This window comes from Caloenas nicobarica, chromosome 34 (assembly GCF_036013445.1).
Source record: "Caloenas nicobarica isolate bCalNic1 chromosome 34, bCalNic1.hap1, whole genome shotgun sequence".
NCBI lineage: Eukaryota > Metazoa > Chordata > Aves > Columbiformes > Columbidae > Caloenas > Caloenas nicobarica.
Window position 1 is genome coordinate 1,075,823 of NC_088278.1, and position 22,355 is coordinate 1,098,177.

Sequence of the window (22,355 nt, forward strand, 5' to 3'; positions counted from 1 at the left end):
CGTGGGCCTGCTGCTGAACTTCATAAGAGTAGAATCAGACAGGACCAATGTACTTCATGGCTTCTTTGCCTCCATCTTCACCAGCAAGGTCTCCTGGGACTTTGTTCCTGAAGGCAGGAGTTTGGAGAACAGCCAGGAGTGGATACGGCTCAAGTCAGGGGTTACCTGAGCAAACTCAGACACCATTACAGAAAAGGAGATGGGTCACTTGACCAGCTCCCTGAACACAAGTATCGCTGTGCTGTGGCACCTGAGATTCCCAGGAACACCCACCTCTTGGTCCAGAGTTGTGTGACCCCTCTTGAGGTGTCCTGTCCTGTCTCCTCGCTCAAGTGGTGCGTCAGGCACCCAACTTTCTGACACATTCAATCTTTATCAGGAAATTCTCTAGATCAATATTTATTGGAGATTGTTGATACCAGCTATTCTGGAAATGAGGGCATTGGGAGGGGGACGGAAATAGAAGAAATTTGGCTTAATTAGTATTTGTTATGGAAATGCTCACTGTTTGGCTACATTTCTGAAATGTCTCTAATCCACACCAGACTTGACGCCTTTAGGCAAGTGCTGCAGAGAGCCTCGGCTTATAAGCTCATTTTGGCTGTTAATGAGCCCTCTGCTGCCATGGTCCTGAACTGCAGCTACTGAAAGAATGAACAAACCTCTAATGAAGTGAAAGGCAGAAGCAAACCCCAGTTTCTGAGGCTGTTTGGGATCCCATGAGCGGCCATCGCTGACACAAGCAGTCCCTGTCCCTGGAGGCTGCTGAAGGAAAAGCCTGGAGACAATGGTCAGAGGTGGTAAAGGCGATGTGGAGGTGGCTCTGGTGCCCTGTCAGCCCTTCATGGTTGTTTAGCATCAGAATGGCCAAGCCCTGACCCCCAGGGCCTGGCAAAGGAGACCCTTTCAGTCAAATGTTTCTCAAGGCTCTGCCTGTGGTCACTGGGAGGGTATTTGTGGTTTGGGTGTGGCTTTGGTGCCAAGTGCTGTTGCTTTATCCACAAGGCTCTAGTTTTCTGAGGGTTTGGCAATGCCTGTGAGGTCTCCCAAACCCATGCAGCTTCTTTCATAGACCTGCAATGGTCACCAATCACCTGAGCTCTCCTAGTCCCAAACTTGGTTGAATCCTCAATTTGGATCCATGTCCCAGCACTGAAATGCACACGTTCCTTCTTCTGCTGCCCTAAAATAAAAAAGAAAAATCAATCTATTCCACATTAGCATGACCAGCTCATGCTCTTCAGGTCTTCCTCTTGCCTTTAACACACTTACTGCTATGCATAGACCCGTCTCTTCCTGCACTCCCATGTGACTCTCAGACCTTTCACTCTTGTCCTCCAGTAATGGGGCAACACTCCAGGAGGTTGGTGCTTCCTTCAAGCTCATGGATGATTCCTGAGGACCATCCAAGCATGGAGAGTGTAAGAGAGGAGCAGAGCAAGGTCAGCTCATGGGCCATGCCTGAGCACAGCCCCCCCAGCAGCAGCCATTCCCCATCTCCCAGGCACAGCCATGCCCACAGCATGCAAATGTCACTGCCATGTATGATTAGCCCAAGAGAAGGCTGCCTTCTTTCCATAAACTCCCAAAAAACTTCCTCCTATTCCTCCTCCACCCACAAACATCAACCACATCCCACTTGCGGGGTTAAACATGATCGTAAGGATTTGCTGAATTCATCAGCCACCACCCTTCTCTACCTCACATCCCCTGACCCTCCCACACCACACATGGCCGCTCACTGCTGCTCAGGGCCTCTCACTCTTCAGAAGAGGTCTTGAGCTCCTTGCTTCTTCCTGGTGCTTATTATCATCTGCCTCCCTCCCTCCAGACCTCATGGTGAGGTTTCTTGTCCATCACAGCACCTTTATGACCACGTTTTACTAAGTGGGTGTCTTTTTGTGAGCATTTGTGCAGAAAGAGTAGTCTCAGGAAAAAAACAAATATATAAAAACTGATGCCAAGTTAAATGCCATGTAGACCTGAGGAGTTACTCCCATTGCTGTGTCTTTCCTGGAAGGAGTCTGTCCCAAGAAGGGCATCCAGCTTCTGCCACTCCCTGGAGAGGCACATGAGCAGTGTCCGTGCACCTGGGGAGGAACAGGGTGATTTTTGCCAGAACACCCTTCATCTGAACCACTTAGATGTGTACTTATGGATGGGGTGTCATGCCTTATACTGCAAATACCTATTGGATTGGCACTGCCAGTGGGGCTACCACGGATGTAGACTGCTGTGTTGCAGGTGTTTATATGTAGGCAGATGAATCCTTTTCTATTTTTTTAATTATTATTATTTTTAATACTGACACTCTTAGAGAAATTACACAAAGACTTGAATGATTATTGATGCATTTTAACATGATTATCCACAGAAGGCCCAGCAGCTTTGCATCTCAAGAAATGGGATGCCAGAGGGCAAGGGCAGGATGGCTTGGGCTCTGTCCTGGCATCTGGAAACTGAAGTGTGTGCCCATCTCCCAACACCTGCCCTGCTCAGTGAAGGGTGTGAGAAACTCTGAAGTCACAGCCATGACAGGTATCTTATGTGTAACTGCAGACAGTGTTGTCCTGCCAGCTCAGGATTGGAGCTTCCATCCCTGAAGGTATTGAAAAGATGTGTAGACATGGCGCTTAGGGATATGGTGTAATGGGTGGACTTGGCAGTGTCGTATTTACGATTGGACTTTATGACCTTAAGGGTCTTTTCCAACCTAAATTATGATTTGAGTCAAAACCATTTCAATTCCCATCACCTCCAGCTTCCCCCAAGGTCGGCTGTTGTGTGGCACCACTCACCTGGCTCTCCAGGCAGGTTGGGCACTGGTTTGGTGCCTGCATTGGGAGTTTTCCCCTTTCTGGGGTAAAAGATCTTCGATGAGAGACAGTTGTAGAGATTTGGGTTGCAGAGATTTCAAGCAGTCCTTTCAAAATCTGAGCAGGCTCAGTTTTGGAGCCAGCGAAAAATAGAGACAATCTCAAGGATGTTTTTGAAAAGTGGTACAATCACTAATAAGAATAACAGGGAGTTCCTTATTCTTGATGATGATGATGATGAACTAAAGTTTTTTAATTTCATTCCTATCAGTCATTCTTGCTTCTCAAAAGAGCTGCTACATCTCAGTAGCTAACCTCTTGCATGGAGTTCTTTTTAAGAGCTTTTTCTCTCACTTCTACCAGATTTATAATTTTAAAAGTACTTCCTAGGACAGAATTGCTCTTAAATCACCCCTCTTCCATAATTTTTCCCCCTTTTTTCTGGTGTGAGGGGAGGTGACATAGGGCAGTTTTATTTCTTTTTTAGCCAAAGAAGGCCAAGGAACAGATCTCAGGTCAGTGCAAAGGCAGAAAGGAAGCCAGAATGTTTATGTGGTGTGCCCTGACACACACCGTCACCTGCATTTCCAGTCTCTGAAGTTCCAATGGTGCAGCAGAGACTGGAGTTCTGAGCTCCCTTCATCTGCCCTTGCTGACACCTGTTGAGCAACCTGCTCTGAAAGGATCAACAAGGTGGGCATGAGGACAGCAAAAAAGAAGAACTTGGATGGGGGCAAATGAAAAAGGATGCACAAGATGTCGTCAGGGCTGTTTGGGGGCACTTGTAAAGCAGCCCTGCACCTCATGTGAATTATTCCTGTGGACAGGGAGAACTTGAAAGCTGTCCCTAAATTGAAAACATGAAGGGAATGAATGGACAGCATCATTCAGGCTGGATGGGACCTCGGGACGTGTCTTGACCAACCTCCTGCTCAAAGCAGGGTCAGACCAGATTACTCAGGGCTCTATCCAAACACATCTTGGTCACTTTCTGGGACAGAGTGGATGAGCACCCCTGGGAAACAGCTTCCAGTGCTTGACTGTCCTCAGGATTGGAAAGTTTCTCCCTTTCTATAGCAGCTTTCCAGGCCTGACCATCCAGATTGGTTTTTACCCATCTACTTACACACTGACACAAACCATAATATCCTACCTTGGACACAAGAATATTGTGGGGGATGATGCTGAATGCCTTGCTGACTTCCAGGTAACAGTCCACCACTGCTCTCCCCACGTCCAGCAACCCTGTCCTTTCCTCACAGAAAGCAAAGAGGATGGACAGGCACAACCTGCCCTGGGTAAACTCCGTCACCTTCTCTTTCAGACACCCAGAAATGGGGTCCCAGTGGACATGTTCTGGGGCACAGCCCTTAGTTCCCCTGCTCACCCATTGGCCATTTTTGAAAAGTGCACACAATGTGTGAGAGTTGCCAGTAGTCAGGGAGTCCCCCCCAGTCTCCATGAGCTTTCCAAGGTGCTGGAGAGTGGCCTCACTGTGACATGGTCCTGCTGTCTCAGCTCCTGGGATGCTGCCCCTCCTGTCCCATAGACTGGAAAGGATTGTGTTGGTTCCAGGGACCCCTGACTTGATCCCCATCCACTGCTGGTTGTTCTGCCTTCAGTCACAGAGGCCTGGGAGAGCTTGCTGGTGAAGATGGAGGACCAGAGACACCGAGAATATCACTTCTTTCCATTATTAAATCAATGAGTGGCCACAAGGTGTCTTTGTTTCTCCTTTAACTGTTCCTGCAGTAGGAACAGCTCATTATGGGGCCCTTGAATTGCCTTACAGGTCTAGACTGAGTTTTGCTCTGGACCGTTGCTGTGCTTGGAGGCTGCTGTCCTTGCAGACCAGATGAACTAACTTCTGCCACCCTGCCTTGGCAGTTTATTCCATCCGTGTCACAGCTCTGTCTGCAACACTGACAGCTCCAGCTCACCCAGTCAGGTCCCTGGCTGAGGACATTGCCTCACATCTGGGCTGAACCACCCCAGCTGTGGCACCAGGAAACCTCTGAGTCGCCCCATGGAAACCTGGTACCAAGTGTCCAAGAGCCCATGGGTGCAAAGGCTTTGCTTCAGAGCACAGACATGACATGGTCAAAAGATTGATGAACATCTCTCTAGACCTGAGTGTATAAAAGCAGAATATAATGCCTAAATTCATTCAGATGAAGAGATTCCTCCCCTAGCTTGGAGAATTTAGATCCTTTGCTATAATATTCCTGGTGTCCTGTCTAATGATGGGACAAGAAAAGATGATTCTCATACCAATTTATTTTCTAATAGAAAGAATACAATGCTGGTAAGAAGTGTCTGTGCAGAGGAGAGAGAATCAACATCACTGATTACTTCAGGTTGTTTCAAAGGATGTGCCCCTGGAGCCCCAGGGACAGAGGGAGGGAGACCAGAGGGGACAGAGGAAGGGACATCATGGGCTGCTCCTGTGCTGCTGAGCTGGGCTGGGCTCCTGGGACAGAGGGAGCTCATGGCAAGCGGCAGCGCTGCAGAGAGACAGCTCTGCCCAGGAGCAGCTCCTCTGCAAAGCGCAGCAGGGCTGAGGGCTCTGCCTCGGGATCTCAGGGAGACAAGCAAGGCAGAGAGAGATGAAAGGTGGTCAGGATGGGGAGGATGACTGAGAGCTCACTGGAGGAGAAATCTTTGCAGCCCTTGACACGGTAAGTCTCTGGGTGCAGGGCAATGCAGCTGTAGCTCCTGGAGGCATCTCCTCAAGTTAGCACAGGCACAGCTTGAGGGATGTGTGAGGAGGAGGCTCTTGGCAGGCAATGTTGAACAGCTGTGAAGCTGGGTGAGCACCCAGGGGTGCCCAGGGCTGTCCTGCAGAGCAGGGTCCCTGCACCCCAGGGCTGTGCTGGGGCAGGGACTCTGCCGCCTGCCAGGGTCAGCACCGCCCAGGGAGATCCCCACGGTGCTGTGGGGAGAAGCTGTAGGGGGAAGGAGTGACCCCTATCAGGGCAGGAAAGGTGCTTGTGCTGTGGAGAGGCTGCTGTGTGGGTCAGGGCTGCTCACAGCTCCAGATCACCCCCAGGATTTTTTGCAAGTGGATGCCTCAAGGAGAAGACCAATGCAAGGATTACCAGACAGATAAAGAGCTTTCCTGAGCCTGTCTTTTCAGTTGCTTATTCCAAGGGGTGGGGGGTGCAGGAAAGTATAAAATGAAAGTGAGCTCTCATGCTGAAACAAGTCACTGTGACTCCTGAACTGCAACTCCGATTAATCATCACATCTGCCAGAAGCCTCATAACATCCCTCCAGCTGCTGCTCTGCCTGTGCACAGCACCAGCATCACATTGGCTATACCCGTCAGTCTTACTCTGACCTGTCCTTTTCCCCAGTCTGCAAACAGGAAGATGCCCCCAGGCAGTGCCCTGTGAACAGGCAGGATCTGTAGGGCCAGGGTGAGGGCATAGAGGGTGGGATGGGGTCTGTGAGTGCTGACAGGGAAGATACATGGACAGGGAAACACCTCCCAGGGGGAGAATCTCCAGGCAGCAGGGAAATGATCAGAAATGACAGGAAAATAAAACTGGCATTGTTATGGGAGGGGGAACACAGAAAACTCCCTTTGATCCTCTGCAGTGCAGATCCCTCCTGCGAGCAGCCGCCTCGCCTCCTCTCCCACCCAGCAAAGCCTCTGCCCTCAGGGCCGGGGGCTCCAAGGCATGAAGCAGCTCCTGTGCAGCCAGAGCTCCAGTTCCCTCTGCAGAGCACAGGGGCTGAGAGCAGCTGCCCGGCAATGCTGGTGTGTGGGAGGTGGCTGCACAGCTGGGGAAGGGTGACGCTGTCTGAGTGCCCGGCTGCCTCTGCCCTGGCCTCTCTCACACCCACCCTCACCGCAGTTTCCTTCTTGCTCCACTGCTCTGGGTCACTGTTGGTGTGATCTGGTTCTTGCTGTCAGGCTCTCTGGGGATGGGAGTTTCAGCTGCAGAGTCACAGCCTGATCTTGTGGGTCCTTTCCTGCAGGTGCGTCCATGGGAACACGTGTCCCAGCTTTGCTCTGAGCTGTGGGGCTGTGGGCAATGCAATGTGTGGGGCTGGGGAATGAGCTGAGTCTCCCTGAATCAAATGGCATCATTAGGACCCTTGGCTGTCTCATTGAATGTTTTTCTTCCAAGCTGCGAGCTTCCCTCCAGGATGCAAACCTGTCCTATAGCACGTTAGCATTATCTGAATTACTCATGCAGAAGTGCAGAGATGCTATGATGGAAGAAATGCTGTTTGGTTTGTGAAATGAGCCGTGTGTGTCCTGGGACAGAAGTGGGGTGCTGAGACCTGACGAAAGGGTGAGACATGTCATGGTCCGCGGTGGATCCCTCTGTTCTCAGCAGTGCCTGGTGGCTTTTCAGGGTAACATGTGAGTGTGATCACCATCTCAGAAAGGTGCCAGCCCAGGGCAGCTGGAGCAAGACAGAGGGACAGAGCAGCTGCCCTCACTCTGCACTGACCCACAGGCATCCTCTGGTCTCGCAGGACTCGCTCTGTTCTCTCTGAGTGCAGCAGAAATGCTGAGGGTTTCTGACACCCAACAACACTCTCCAGGGGAGTTGAATGATTGGACTACATGATCTTTCGAGGTCCAATCCCTAATATTCTGTGATTCTGCAAAGCTGTCAAAACCCCAATCATTTCAAACTTCATTTTACCATCCTGTTCCATTCTCTGTGACAGTGCAGATTCTGACAGGCCCTTCTGCACCAGCAGCAGTTTCAGATGACAACTTTGAACCCCAGGTCCGTCCCCTGCCCCCCGTTCCATGACCCCTGCTGCAGAGCAGGGCTGACTCCTGGGCAGCCAGCGGGCACAGGCCCTGCTCCTCACGGCACCTCCAGCCAGCAGCACCCAGGGCTAAGCCACGGACCTGAAGGAAGGTCTGGAAAAGGACAAGGGGTGTGGAGCAGGGGAGGGTGTGTGAGAAATGGCTTTGATTTTCCTCAGAGAAGTCTCCCCTAACTTATCACTATCTTTTGCTCCTGTGACAGTGCCCCATGCTCATCAGCAAATGTGCAACAGCAGCTCCATCACCCAGTTCCTCCTCCTGGCATTCACAGACACACGGGAGCTGCAGCTCTTGCACTTCTGGCTCTTCCTGGGCATCTACCTGGCTGCCCTCCTGGGCAACGGCCTCATCATCACCACCATAGCCTGTGACCAGCACCTCCACACCCCCATGTACTTCTTCCTGCTCAACCTCGCCCTCCTCGACCTGGGCTCCATCTCCACAACTGTCCCCAAATCCATGGCCAATTCCCTCTGGGACACCAGGGCCATCTCATACTCGGGATGTGCTGCCCAACTCTTTTTTTTCTTTTTCTGTGCTACAGCAGAATATTTTCTTCTCACCGTCATGTCCTACGACCGCTACGTTGCCATCTGCAAACCCCTGCACTACGGGACCCTCCTGGGCAGCAGAGCTTGTGTCCACATGGCAGCAGCTGCCTGGGCCACTGGGTTTCTCAATGCTCTGCTGCACACGGCCAATACATTTTCACTGCCGCTGTGCAAGGGCAATGCCCTGGACCAGTTCTTCTGTGAAATCCCACAGTTCCTCAAGCTCTCCTGCTCACAGTCCTACTCCAGGGAAGCTGGGCTCCTTGTGGTTAGTGTCTGTTTAGGATTTGGGTGTTTTGTGTTCATTGTGGTATCCTATGTGCAGATCTTGAGGGCTGTGCTGAGGATCCCCTCTGAGCAGGGACGGCACAAAGCCTTTTCCACGTGCCTCCCTCACCTGGCCGTGGTCTCCCTGTTTGTCAGCACTGCCATGTTTGCCCACCTGAAGCCCCCCTCCATCTCCTCCCCATCCCTGGACCTGGTGGTGTCTGTTCTGTACTCAGTGGTGCCTCCAGCAGTGAACCCCCTCATCTACAGCATGAGGAACCAGGAGCTCAAGGATGCCCTGTGGAAATTCATATCTTAGTGTTTTCTGAAGCAATAAACTGTCCATCTGCTTCTACATAGCAGTTTTAATGTAACTAGTTACAGGTCCAGTCTCTCATCTGTATTTTCTGTTGTTATTAGCCTTTTTTTAAATTGTGATAACATTTTCATCCCCTTTTTAATTCACTGTCTCCTTTTCTTTTTTAACCACTGGCTGTGTAAATGAGGAGCCATGATCTGTGTGTATTTAAACAAAATAAAGGGTCCTGTAGTGACTTGTTTTTCAATATATATCCTTCCTGCAAGGCCTGTTTGGAGCTGCAGGGACAGTTCCTGTGTGCATGGGAGGAGGGGAAAAGAGTCCAGCCTGGCAGCCCTGCCAGGGAGCAGCAGCGCTTGGCCTTCCAGAGCTGTTCTCGTTCCACTCCCACACTCTCCTTCTCATCCCTTGTGTTGGTGCAAGGCCTGAGTGCTCTGGCAGCCTGGTCACCGTCCTGCTGTGTGTGAGTCCTGTGAGCGCAGGCAGGGACAGGCCATGGGCACTGCTGTGACAGAGCTGGCCTCAGAACGGCCTTTCCAGAAAGAAAGGTGATCTCCTATGGGCAGGGCCTGAAGGTTTAGCTCTTCTTACAAAGATTCTCTCAAGAACATGCCCAAAAAAGTGGCCACAGATGCAAACAGCAGGGTACAGCTGCACAGTGTGTGTGTGCAGGGCTGGGCACACAGCAGTGTCCTCTCACAGCCAGGCCTCCTGCCAGAGACCTGCAGGACCAGCAGAGCAGGGGCTGGGCTGTGCCCCTGTGCACTGGACACCCCGTGGCAGCTGCCCCAGGGCATCGTCATGGACTGGCCCCTCACAACCAACATTTCCAGTACTGGGCTGTCACACCAGCTTGGAGAATTTGTTCCTGAATGGGTAGGTCAGAAGTCCATGTTTGCATTGTACAGATGAGATGTGAGCATGCACATCATGTACATGAGGTGAGATGAAACCGAGTGAGCACAAACACCATCAGCTATTCCTCGGAGTTCCATGAACGCCTGTGGGACAGACAGTGTCCCAAGATCACTTCACACTGGGAGTAACAGCTCATGGGAAACCACCCACTGGGATCTTCTTCCTTGAACTGTGATCCCCGTGTTCATTCCTCATGACGTCAGACATCTCAGATGAGTGCAGAGCAGGGTGACACATCACAGCGCTGAGGTGTCTCACATCCCTTTGAGTGGCAACAGGAGGCCAGAGAGACACTGTGACTCCTGCCTCTGTGAGTAAAAGGGACAGACTCTGTCTCTGAACATCTCTGGGTGCATAAGGAGTCCTGAGACCAGCTCAGACATGGATGCCTCACAGAACCCTGGCATTTCTGTGTGTGACTCCGGGAACAAACACCACTGGCCCAGTGAGATTCATCTCAGCTCCCTTGGACAGGCTCATTGCAAGTGCTCCTGTCTGCTACATCACCCTTGCCCATGATTCTGGATTGTGCTTTCAAAAGTGACAGCAGAAACACGGGAGTTCTGAGGTCCTGGGGAACGGAAGATGTCAAACCCATCTTCAGGAAGGACAAGAAGGAGAATTTGAAGAATTACAGGCTGTAATTCCGTCCCTGGGAAGGGAATAGGCCGCATCTTCCTGCACCAATCTGCAGGCACCTGAAGGACAAGGAAGGGATTGCTGAACCAAAATGAGCAGAAAACCCAATGAGTCCCAAGAAATGCTCTGAACCCATTCCAGAGCTTTAGACCCCCGGGAAAGAGCTCAGTGACCGTGCAGCCCATGCAGTTGCATCTGTGTCCCTCACTGAGCAGCAAAACCGGTGTGGAGTCACCCCATGGTCCTGCAGCCAATCTGCTCTGTAGAGCATCAGTGCCAGGTTGGGGCCCTGTGGGGAGCACAGGGAAGGGGCCAGGAGCACCAGACCAGATCAGAGGAGGGATGGGGGGAGATCAGACAGGAGCTGACCGGGGCTGGAAATTGCCTTGGAGAGAAAAATACTGGTGTTCAGCTGCCCCAAGATTATACCCAGAGTTCAGGGTGCAGGGCCAGGAGTCCTTGCTGTCCTGGTGCTTCACCAGGCCCTGGAAGTAGCTGGAGAAGGATTGGTGTCCCCCACTTGCCATCTCTTAGTGCATCATCCCTCGTGAAGGGTGGCATGGAAAGCAAGTCTGGGACCCTGTGTCATGACTTGCACCGAAGAAAGTATTCGCCCAGAAGCCACATCATTTTGCTCTGGTACTTCAGTCCTGGTGCTCATCACATGTCCTTAAGACAAACTTATGCACCCCTCTTGTCAACCTTACCCCAAAAGTCACCCCTAGACAAGGCTCCTGAGCTGGGGCCGAGCTGGAGAACTGGGGTCCAGCTGTGACCAGAGGAAGGACAAGGCCTGTCCTGGGTCCTCTAAAGGGCCGGCAGCCTCTGTGATCTCCACCAGAAAAGGCAGCATGCAGGAAACTGTAGACCATCCCCAAGCCCATTGGAGGCCCTTAGGAAGAGTTCCTCTCTCCAAATATCCAGCCCAGCTTGTTGCTTCATGAACAACCAGGAGAAACTGCCCCAGGACCCTCATTCCAGACCCCATCTCCTCCACCCATACAGGCAGTGCTCTCCTCCTTGTCACTGAGGTGGTTCCAGGGACCCAAGAGACACCTGTGAGGAGGAGATGTTGGGTAGTACGGTGTCCTTCAGTGCTCCTCATGGTACCTCCTGCTGGGCTTTGTGCCGCTGGTCACAACCCTCTGAGCCTGGCTGTTCAGTCAGTTCTCAGTGGTGCTAAACAGGAATATGCCCATGAGCACATTGGGCTGCACTGGGAGGAGCGTGGCCACCCAGCCAAGGGCAGTTATTGTCCATCTTGACTCCGCACTGGTGTGGTCACATCTGGAGCGGGGTGTCCCAGTGGGAGGTTCCCCATTCTGGAGGAACGGGCAGGAGCTGTCGTGTGGCCAGAGAAAGTCTGGGTCATGTGTGGAGATGTAGAGAGACCCAAACTTCTTTAGCCTGGTGAAGTGGAAACTGAGGAAACGTGCTGTTTTTACTGAGATTGAGTTAATTTTCTTCATGCATTTTGAATCTCTCTCCTTCATAGCTACTACAGTCTTTTGTTTAGATTTGCTATGAGAATAATAACACTGTTTCTTCCCTGGGATAGATTTAATTTTTTCTTTTAGCAGCTTTACAGTGTTTGCCATTTGGTATGAAAGGAATGTCAGAACTCACTGATATCTTGGCTGTTGTCAGGGAAACCAAGGGCTTCTTTGGCCATCCAGCTGCAGATGCAACTCGGCAGGAGGGGACACAGACAGGACAGCACCTGGGTTGACATGTAGGCTGATCAATGAAATATTCCCTATGATTAGCGTCATGCTCAGTCTGAAGCTGGAGCTGGCTTTTAGGGCTTGTTACATCCGTTACTTTGGGTTTTCCAGCTGGCTTGGCTAGTTCCATTCAGAAGTTTCATTCTGTCAGGAGTTCAATGTTAGTTCGGCCTTTTGCCGTTCTGCCATTTTGCAGTTGGCCTTTGGGTCTTTCTGCCTGTTGCCCTTTTGCTCTCTCTTGCTGGGATCAGCTGTTCAGCAGCACAGGTGGGGACACACCGGGGTGAGAACAAGCTGGGGAAGCGCATGGGGTGTCTGCAGCCTGTGGGGAAACAGCCACAGGCCTGGGACAGTGTAGGATGGACCGTGGTGGAGATGGCCAAGGGTGCTGGCAAGGCTGCATGTCCCTGGAAGTCACAAATGTCTTTGTCCTCTTGGCAATGGCTGATGTCCCTGACAGCGAGACCGAAGAGGAGACACATGGTTGTCGTGACCATGGCGCCCCATTGCCTCCTTGCACCCCCCAGGGAGTGTCACACCATTGTCCTGCACTGGGCATCATCCCCACATCCCCGGGAAGAGCCCTGAGACACACGTGAGGGACAGGATCTCCCTTCCTAGGGGCAGGGGCTCAAGGCTTGGCCATTGTCCTTCATCAAACAAACCAAGGGTTTTCTCAGCATCAGAGCTGCTGCACTTTGCCTTTGCCTGATGCAATCACTGCCTCCAATTATCTGCTCTAACGAGTCCCTGGGGAGGCTTTGTCAGTAACAGCCCTCAGTGGGGCCCATTAATGCTTCAAGGTACTTTGGGCTTTGCTTCTGACTTGGACTTCTTGAGGAGATTCTTCAGTTTGTCCTTGGTATCTGAGGTTCATGGACTCAGCACCAAATACGCCATGGGGCTCATTAAAACACAGAAAGCCCTAACGAGCGATGTTTCTTTCCTAATTTTCTTCCAGTCTTCAAGACTTGTAGAAGTAACTGGAGAGGTTTCAATGGGACACTTACTGATGAAGATTTCAAAGAAGATTTCATAAAGGAGGGGTTTTTCTTTCAAGGGTATTTTCTGTCATTTTTCAGTGTGTAGAAGAAGTGACAGCAGCATTCTGCAATGGACATTGATCCAGAGGGTCTCCTGGACAGGCAGGAGAACGGTCTCTTGAGGCTGGACACTGTATGGACACCCTTGCTCCTCACCGCCCACCCCCAGTCTGCCCGTTCCCTCATTGGCCACCTGGGACTTGCATCACTTTTCCTCACATCAGACTTCTGCACTGAGCTCTGCAGGTGGATGTTGCAGCTCCTGCACACCAGCTCCCACCTGGTCTCCTGTGTAAACACTACACAATTTCATAAACACTAAAACACTTTCCTCAACTGTGTGTGTAAGCTGGATCTAATGAGGTCCACCATCCACAAGGGACATCCACACAAGAACTGTTTTAGACAGAGAGATAGGAAAGGATATATATAAACACAACACATTAACTACCATGTTAATTAGACCTCTGAAGAATGGAGCAAGTTTGTAACTCCCCGACGCTCAAATCAGAAACCAGAGAGTTGAGAGGCAACTGAATGACCAAAGAGCAAGTGGAGGAGGAAACCTGAGAGCACTGGGAAGGGCAAACGTCCAGACAGTCTGCTGGAAAGTTGTCCTTTGACATGGACATTTAATCAGGAGAGGTGGAAACTCCTGAATGACAAGGGAGATGAAATAATAGAGTGTTGGTAATGGAAGTACAGGGGAAGACTAGTATTTTTCTTCCTATCCTTAGTACACTTCCCACTAATTCACTTTTTGGCTTTTTTTTTTTTTCATTTTTATATGTTAAAAAACCAACCAAACAAAAAAACTCCCATCAAACAAACAAACAAACGAAAGTAACAAAAAAACCCCACAACACCAAAGAAAAAAACCCAACCCAACCAACCAACAACAACAACAAGAAAAAAAACCAACCAAAAAATGACAACGAATAAGTGCACCTTTCCAGGCAGGCATCAGTCATCAGTTGTCTCACCATAAACAGCCAGGGCCATTTGAGGGGCCCCAGTTCACCTGAGGTGCTGGCCTGGGATTGGCATCTATCACAGGGGACCTGGGGGAGACCAGAGCACCTTGCGATGCAGGGGGAGCCTGGGCAGGGGTTCCCGGGGCATCTACACTGGCATCAGGTGTTTGTGTCCCTGGAGCTGAAGATATTTGTGTCCTAAATCCATTCCCAGTTCTGGAAAACTGGTAGCTAATCCTCTTTCCCCCTTTTTTTCCTCTTCCCCTTTTCTCCACTTTATCACATGCCGCTTTACAGGCAAAATTAGAGAGTTAACACTGTTTGATTGAATTATAACCCCTTGGCATTTTGGTTGCCTTAATTTTGTGCTTCAAGATCAAGGAAAACGAACCACCACGAGTCCATCATCAAATGGACCGTGACATTAAATTGGTGTCACGGACAGGATTCTGAGAAAACAGAGGAGTGCAGGTATTGTGTGGTCAGTATTAGGGGAAGAACGTTTCACTCCAGCCTCAACTTGCCCTAACCAATAAGGTGAGAGGTGTCCAGAAAGCGAGGGAGGCAATTCAGATTTCCCACACACTACACACACCTTGGTGTTGAGCACTCCAAACTTGAGTTGAGGGCTCTGTCTCCGGGATCTCAAAGTGCAAAAATGGGTGTTGTTCTCATGTTGATGAGAATTGTCTGCTAGAGAGAGTGAAGGGGCAACTTTGAGTGTTTGTGTAACTAAGTTGAGCCTTCCTGTAGCAGATATTTGGCCCCTCTAACCACTCGGGAAAGAGAAAGGTGACACAGCAGTTGCTGTGGATTTGTGTAACTAAGTTGTGCCTTCCCAAAGTGGGTTTGGTCCCTTCATAATAAGAATGACTGAAAAGGCTGATAGTCAAGAGTTTTGGCTAGTGAAAGATCGAGGCTCGTTCTACACACTTTTAGCAAAGTATGGGGCTCGACCCTCTGTATCCGGAGAAGACTGGGCTCATAATAACTGGACTAATTTGCAGAGTGTAGTGGACCAAGTAATTTCTCTACAGACTAAGTTTAGATCAGATAAGAACAAAGCTATGTTCTGTGCTGTCGTAGGAGCCATCCTAGTTGCAGCGATTGAACATCGTCTCAGGCGATGTAGTAATGAAAACAAAATTATAGAATCCCTTGAAAATCTGGTGCAGATTTTGCAAAAAACATCCAATTTAGAACAAAAATTAGAAAATTGTTCACCACAACTAGAAAGAGCGATGGAAGAAAACCGCTCATTACAAGCTACTCTAAAGGAGGAATGTTTATAAAACACAGGAGTGCTGAGGGAGCGGGAGCTAGAGGAGAGAGGTATCAGACAAATAAATCAGATTTACCCTCAGAAAGAATTGGAGGAGATGAGAAAACGTGATGAGGAAAACCCACACGTGACACCCTTAGTGAAAACAGAATATTTTCATGCAAATGAGGAGGATACTGACCCTCACATTACAACTAAGCAAACACCTTACACTGCCACCGAGCTGGCCAAGCTAAAGAGAGAGTATGGGCACCTCCCTAAAGAATCTGAAACGGAGCACGTGTGGCACATATCCCTAACTGGGGGAGACCAAATTCAGTTAAGTGAACAGGAAGCTAATGGTTACTGGGGACATGGAGTTTTCTTAACAACTGGTGACAGACGTGCCCCGTGGTCCCTAACCCAGCGAGCTGCTTATTGGGCTGGAGGGCTAAACCCTTTAGATAGAGGAGAGCCCCTGGCAATCACTGGCACACCTGATCAATTGCTAGAAAGTGCACACAAAGCAGCCTGCTTGCAAATGATACATGAAAGAAACTTGATTCCCAAATGTGAATCCTCAGTGATGCTGCCAGTGAATCCAGACATGATGACTCCCTTGATAAGGGGACTTCCAGAGTCACTTAAACCTTCAAAGGACAATCGCATTGATGAGCCCAGTAGAAAGATTGGAAGGTTTGATGAGAAGCCAGGGTACCAGAAGCGGGAGCCAGAGGGATGGACCTGACACTGCCATTGATTCACTGTTCACCCCTGCCCTGACTTTCCCCAACCAACCAGATACTAAAAAGGTGTGGACGTGGGGGGAAGTAGCACAAGAATTTATACATTATAATAGGAAATATGGCCCTGTAAAAATCCTAGAAGAAAGGTCGAGAGGAATCTGTCATGTTGAAGTCAAGTATGTGCCTTTTTCTACCAGTACTGCTGCTGCTACCAGTGCTCCAAGAAAGAAGCATCCGCATATTAGAAGAGGAAAGGGGGAACAACCTAAGATCCGACAACAATGGTGGGTTTTGGGAATTTAAAAGGGAGTTCCCGGAGATATAATGGAAGGCTTACTTACCCCTTGATAAACTGAGTAAACTGGTATCAAGGTGGCATAATCCAAAAGAACATTCACAGAGCATGAAAGAAGTCCTACCCATTATACCTTCGGCTCCCTCCTCCACCGAGGATGAAACTCTCCCAGAAACAGGAAAACTAGAACCTCCATTCCCTCCATTCCGCACTCATACCTGAGGGCAGGACGTGACAGGCTGTGGGCATTACAACATAGTCCAGAAGCTTCTCGGTCTCTCTGGGCACCTCCTTTGTTGAGGACCCTGTCAATTGACTGAGGGTCCCACCCCTCCTGCCCCCCAGCTGGTGCAGGTGAAGTCACCCTGCCCGGGGCAGGGGAGGATGTGACTGTCAGCACCTTGGTACCACCCTGGTGCGTACGTGGGGACAGGCACAGTGGGGCACAAAAGGTGCGAAGGAGCCATCGGCTGCCCCATTGAAGGCTCTGGATCTCAGGGGGATGTGCAACTGCCACAGTGGGGCATTGTGATGTCACTGGTGATGTCACAAAGGGCCCCACCCAGGCACCCCTTTAAAAGCGGGGCTGGGATTGCAGAGCTGCATCCTCTGGCAGGACAGGGACGTGGCCACCCCACTGTGGCCTGGTCCTGGTGAAAGAGGAGACGTGGTGGCAGCCAGACACGCTGCCATGGCCCGCACTGCTACCGGAGTCGCTCTCGCTGCCGCTATGTCCCATCCCTGGAAACTGTGAGGCCCCTAAGGGCCAAAATCTCCCATCCCTGGACACCTTCGGCTGCTCAGGGTTAAATTTCCTGTCCCTGGACCCATTAGGGCCCAAAAACTTAAAACATTGCATCCCTGGACCCCTTGGGCCACCGAGAGCCAGAATGTCCCATGCAGACCCCGGATATCCCATGCCTAGAGACTTTGGACCAAGACCTAAAATGTCCCATCCCTGGATCCAAGATGTCCCATCCCTAGACACTTTAGGCCACCCAGGCCCAGATATCCCATCTCTGGACCCCATGAAGCCACCAAGACCCAGGATGACCCATCCTTGGAAACTTTGGGGACACCAAGTCCTAAGATGTCCCATCTCCAGCCACCTTGGGCCACCAAGATCAAGATGTCTCATCCCTGGACACTTTAGGCCACCAAGACCTAAAATGTCCCATCCCTGGATCCAAGATGTCTCATGCCTGGAGACTTTGGGCCACCAAGACGCAGGATGTCCCATCCTGGGACCCAAGATGTCCCATCTCCAGCCCCCTTGGGCTACCCAGGCCAAGATGTCCCATCCCTGGAAACTCTGGGCCACCAAGAGCCAGGCTGTCTTGTCTTTGGATCCTTAGGCCACAAAGAACTAGAATGTCTCATCCCTGGACACTTTTGGCTACCAAGACGAAGATGCCTTATCTCTGGACACTTTGGAACACGAAGACCAAGATGTCCCATCTCTGGACCCAAGATGTCCCGTCTCCAGCCCTCTTGGGCCAACCAGACCCCTGATATCCCATCCCTAGACCCCTTAGGCCAACAAGATGTCCCATGCCTGGACTCTGTGAGGCCATCAGGTGCCAAAATGCCCTATCCTTGGATCCTTTAGGCGACCAAGACCAAGATGTCTCATCCCTGGAAACTATGAGGTCACCAAGACAGAGGATGTCCCATGCCTGGACACATTTAGTGACCAAGACCTAAAATATCCTATCCTTGGGCCCCTTGGGCTACCGAGACCTAAAATGTCTCATCCCTGGACACTTTTGGCCACCAAGACTCAGGATATCTCCTCTCTGGACTAAAAATGTCTCATTTGCAGCCTTCTTGGGGCACCAAGACCTAAAATGTCCCAACCCTTGTACCCCTTGGACCAGCCAGGCCAAAATGTCCCATCCCTGGACACTGTGAGGTCACGAAGACCTGGGATGTCCCATCCCTGCACCCTTTGGGGACACCAAGTCCTAAGATGTCCCATCTCCAGCCCCCTTGAGCCAGCCAGGCCAAGATGTCCCATCTTTGGACTCCTTAGGCCACCAAAAGTCCTAAAATGTCCCTTTCCTGGACCCATTGAGCCACCAAAACCCTGGATGTCCCATCCCAGACTCCAGCTGTCCCATCCCTGGACACTTTGGGCCACCAAGACCTAAAATGTCCCATCCCTGGAGACTTTGGGACACCCAGGCCAAGACGTCCCATCCCTGGAGACTTTGGGCCACCAAGACCTAAAATGTCCCATCCCTGGACACTTTGGGACACACAGGACAAGATGTCCTGTCCCTGGACACTGTGAGGCCACCAAGACCCAGGATGTTGTATCTCTGGACCCCTTCACCTACCAAGACCAGGATGTCCCATGTCCAGCCATCTTGGGACACCAAGACCAAGATGTCCCATCTCTGGACCCCTTGGGCCACCAAAACGTAGATGTCCTATTCCTGGACCACTTGGGCCACTGAGAGCCAGGATGTTTAATCTCTGGACATCGTGAGGCCACCAAGACCCAGGATATCTCATCCTTGGACCCAAAATGTCCCATCTACCACCCACTTGGGCCATCAAGAGCCAGACTTTCCCATCCCTGTATTTCCTGGGCTACTCAGGGCAAGGTGTCCCATCCCTGGACCCCTTAGGCCACCAAGACCTAAAATGTCCCATCCCTGGACACTCTGGGGACACCAAGACCCAGAATGTCCCTCCTCTAGACCCAAGATGTCCCATTTGCAGCCATCTTGGGCCACCAAGACATTAAATGTCCCAACCCTTGGACCCATTGAACCACCCAGGCCAAGATGTGCCATTCCTGGACCCCATAGGCCACCAAGACCTATAATGTCCCATCTTTGGATCCCTTGGACCACTGTGAGCCAGAATGACTCATCTCAGACCTCCAATGCCCCATCACTGGCAACTCTGGGCCACTGAGACCAAAATGTCCCATCTCTAGATCCAAGATGTCCCATCTCTGGACACAACATGTCCCATCCCTGGACACTTTGGGCCACCAAGATGCAAGATGTCCCATCTCTGGAACTTTTAAGCCAATACCCAAAATGTCCCATCTCCAGGCATCTTAGGCCACCAAGACCTACAGTGTCCCAACCCTTGGGCCCATTGGACCACCCAGGCCAAGATGTCCCATTCCTGAAGATTTTGGGCCACCAAGACCAAGATGTCCCATCACTGGACCCCTTGGGCCACTAAGACCCAGAATGTCCCATCCCTGGACACTTTGGGCCACCGAGACCAAGATGTCCCATTCCTGGAGCGAAGATGTCCCATCTCTGGACCCAAAATGTCCCAGCCCTGGACTCTTTGGGCCACCAAGACCGAGGATGTCCCAACCCTTGGACCCCTGGAGCTCCCAGGCCAAGATGTCCTATCCTTGCACCGAAGATCTCCCATCGCTGGACATGTTGGGCCACCAAGATGCAGAATGTCCAATCTCCAGCCCCCTGGTCCACCAAGACCAAGGTTGTGCCATCTCTGGACCCAAAATGTTGCATCTCCAGTGCCCTTGGGCCATCAAGAGCCAAAATTTCTCATCCCTGGATACCTTGGGCCACTCAGCGCAAGATGTCCCATCCTTGAAACCCTTAGGCCACCAGGACATAAAATGTTCTATCTCTGGACACTTTGGGCCACCAATACCTAAAATGTTCTATCCTGGGACCCCTTAGACCACCAAGACCGAAGATGTCCCATCCCTGGACAGTTTGGGGACACCAAGACCAAGGATGTCCCTTCTCTGGACTCAAGATGTCTCATCTCCACCTCCCTTGAGCCACCAAGACCTAAAATGCCCCAACCCATGGACCACCCAGGCCAGGATGTCCCATCCCTGGAAAGTTTGGGCGACCAAGACCTAAAATGTCCCATCCCTGGACACTTTGGGGACACCAAGTCCTACGATGTCCCATCTCCAGCTCCACTGGGCCACCCAGGCCCAGATGTCCCATGCCTGGACCCCTTGGGCCAACCAGAACCAAGACTTCAACATATCCCCCAGCTTCATCCCACCTTATGTGGAGAGTGTTGAACTCCAAGACCTCAAAACTTCTCCCCAAACTTACCCCCTCCTCACCTGGGGATGTTCAACCCCAACCGTCTCCCTAACTTCACCGCACCTCATCTAGAGAGAGGATGTTGGACCGCCAGACCAAACATCTCCCCCAACTTCACCCCACCTCACATGGAGGAGGTTGAACTCCAGCTGAGACCAAACATCTCCTCCAATGTTGTCCCATCTGGGGAATAGTGAACCCAAGACCCCAAACACCTCTCCAACTTTGTCCCACCTCATCTAGCCGGTGGAGAATCCCAAGACCCCAACCATCTCCCAAAATTCACCCCACCTCATATGGAGGATGTTGAACCCCAGCCAAGACCCCAAACATCTCTCCAACATTGTCCCACCTCATCTAGAGGGTGGAGAACCCCAAGACACCAAACATCTCCTGCAGTGTTGTCCCACGTCATCCAGAGGATGTTGAACCCCAACATCTCACTCAATTTTGTCCCATTTGGAGGATATTGAACCCCAAGACCCCAAACACCTCCCCAACTTCATGCCTTCTTCACCTGGAGGATGTTGAACCCCAACCAAGACTCCAAACATCTTTGCCAACTTTGTCCTACCTCATCTGGAATGTGGAGAACCCAGGACTCCAAAACATCTCCCGCAGTGTTGTCCCACCTGAGGGATGGAGTACCCAAGACCCAACCATCTCCCCCAACTTCACCTCTCCTCATCTAGCCGGTGGAGAACTCCAAGACCCCCAACATCTCCCTCAGTGTTGTCCCACCCGGAGGATGTTGAACCCCAACCAAGACCCGCAAACATCTCCCCAACTTCATCCCTCTTCCCCTGGGAGGATGGAGAACCCAAGACATGAACCATCTCCCCCAATGTTGTCCCACCTCACGCTGACAACGTTGAACTCCAAGACTCCAAGATCTCCCCAACTTTGTCCCACCTGGAGGATGTTGAACCTCAACTGAGACCCCCAAACATCTCCCCAACTTCATCCAACCTCATCTGGAGGATGGAAAACACAAGACCCTAACATCTCCCGTCAACTCCTCCTGATTGGTGAGTGGAGGGGGTGGGGCCTGTGGGTGGGGTCTGTGGGCGGGGCCTGCCAGGGGCAGTGGCCACTGCTGCTCTCCCAGGGAAGTTCATCTGGATCCATTTTGGGGCCACCAGGAAGTTGGTGTCACCCAACAAGACGTGTGAGTGAGCGGAGGGCCCAGTAGGGGGCATCTAGTTGGACGGTGTCTACTTGTCCATCATCCATCTGTCCATCCCTCCATCTCCTCATCCCACCACCCACCTGACCCTCATTCTCCATCTCCTGGTGTCTCCACCCTCATCTGTCCATCTGTCCATCCTCATCTTCTCACCCACCTCCTGGTCCCTCCATCTCCATCTCCTGGTGTCTCCATCTCCACGTGTCTCCATCCATCTGTCCATCCCGAGCTCCTCACCCACCACCCACCCGACCCTCCCTCTCTTGGTGTCTCTATCTCCTCACCCATCCATCTCCTCACATCTCCCTTTCCTGGCCCCTCCATCTCACAGAATCACAGAAATCAGGGATTGGAAGGTGTAAGAGTCGGTCCGAAGAACAGTACTTGCCTGAACATCACCATCAGGGACTTGGAGAACAGATGTCCTGATAGAAAGAATTGGACAACGACTTGGAGAGAGGCCTGACGAAAAAAGTTGTGTTGTACAGGTCTCTCCAACCCGGGGGCTACAGGTAACAATGGCTGCTGTACGGATTCCACCTGCTGCCGCAGCCAGACTTGCCCCCACCTCCTAAAAGGAATTGTGTTCTACAGGTCTCTCCCACCTGGGGACTATAGCTGCTGTGCAGAAGATGGATTTTCACCTGCTGCCTCAGCCAAACTTGCCCCCACCTCCTCCCTGCTACTAAGGCCAACAAAGAAGAGCATGCTCAGAGGCTCTCCAAAGGTCTTGAGGTCACCCAATGGACCAGTA

The 22,355-nt window shown here is 51.3% G+C and overlaps 1 protein-coding gene across 1 annotated transcript in view; it reads left to right on the top strand.

Moving 5' to 3' along the window:
* Positions 1 to 8,037: 8,037 nt before the first annotated feature.
* The window catches only part of LOC136000668 (olfactory receptor 14A16-like), a gene marked incomplete at its 5' end in the record, with an annotated part of 43,924 nt that continues 29,606 nt past the window's right edge, over positions 8,038 to 22,355 (top strand). The window contains one exon of the mRNA XM_065654599.1: positions 8,038 to 8,679. Within this exon, the coding sequence (XP_065510671.1) occupies positions 8,038 to 8,679 (642 nt within the window). The remainder of the gene's footprint in view (positions 8,680 to 22,355) is intronic.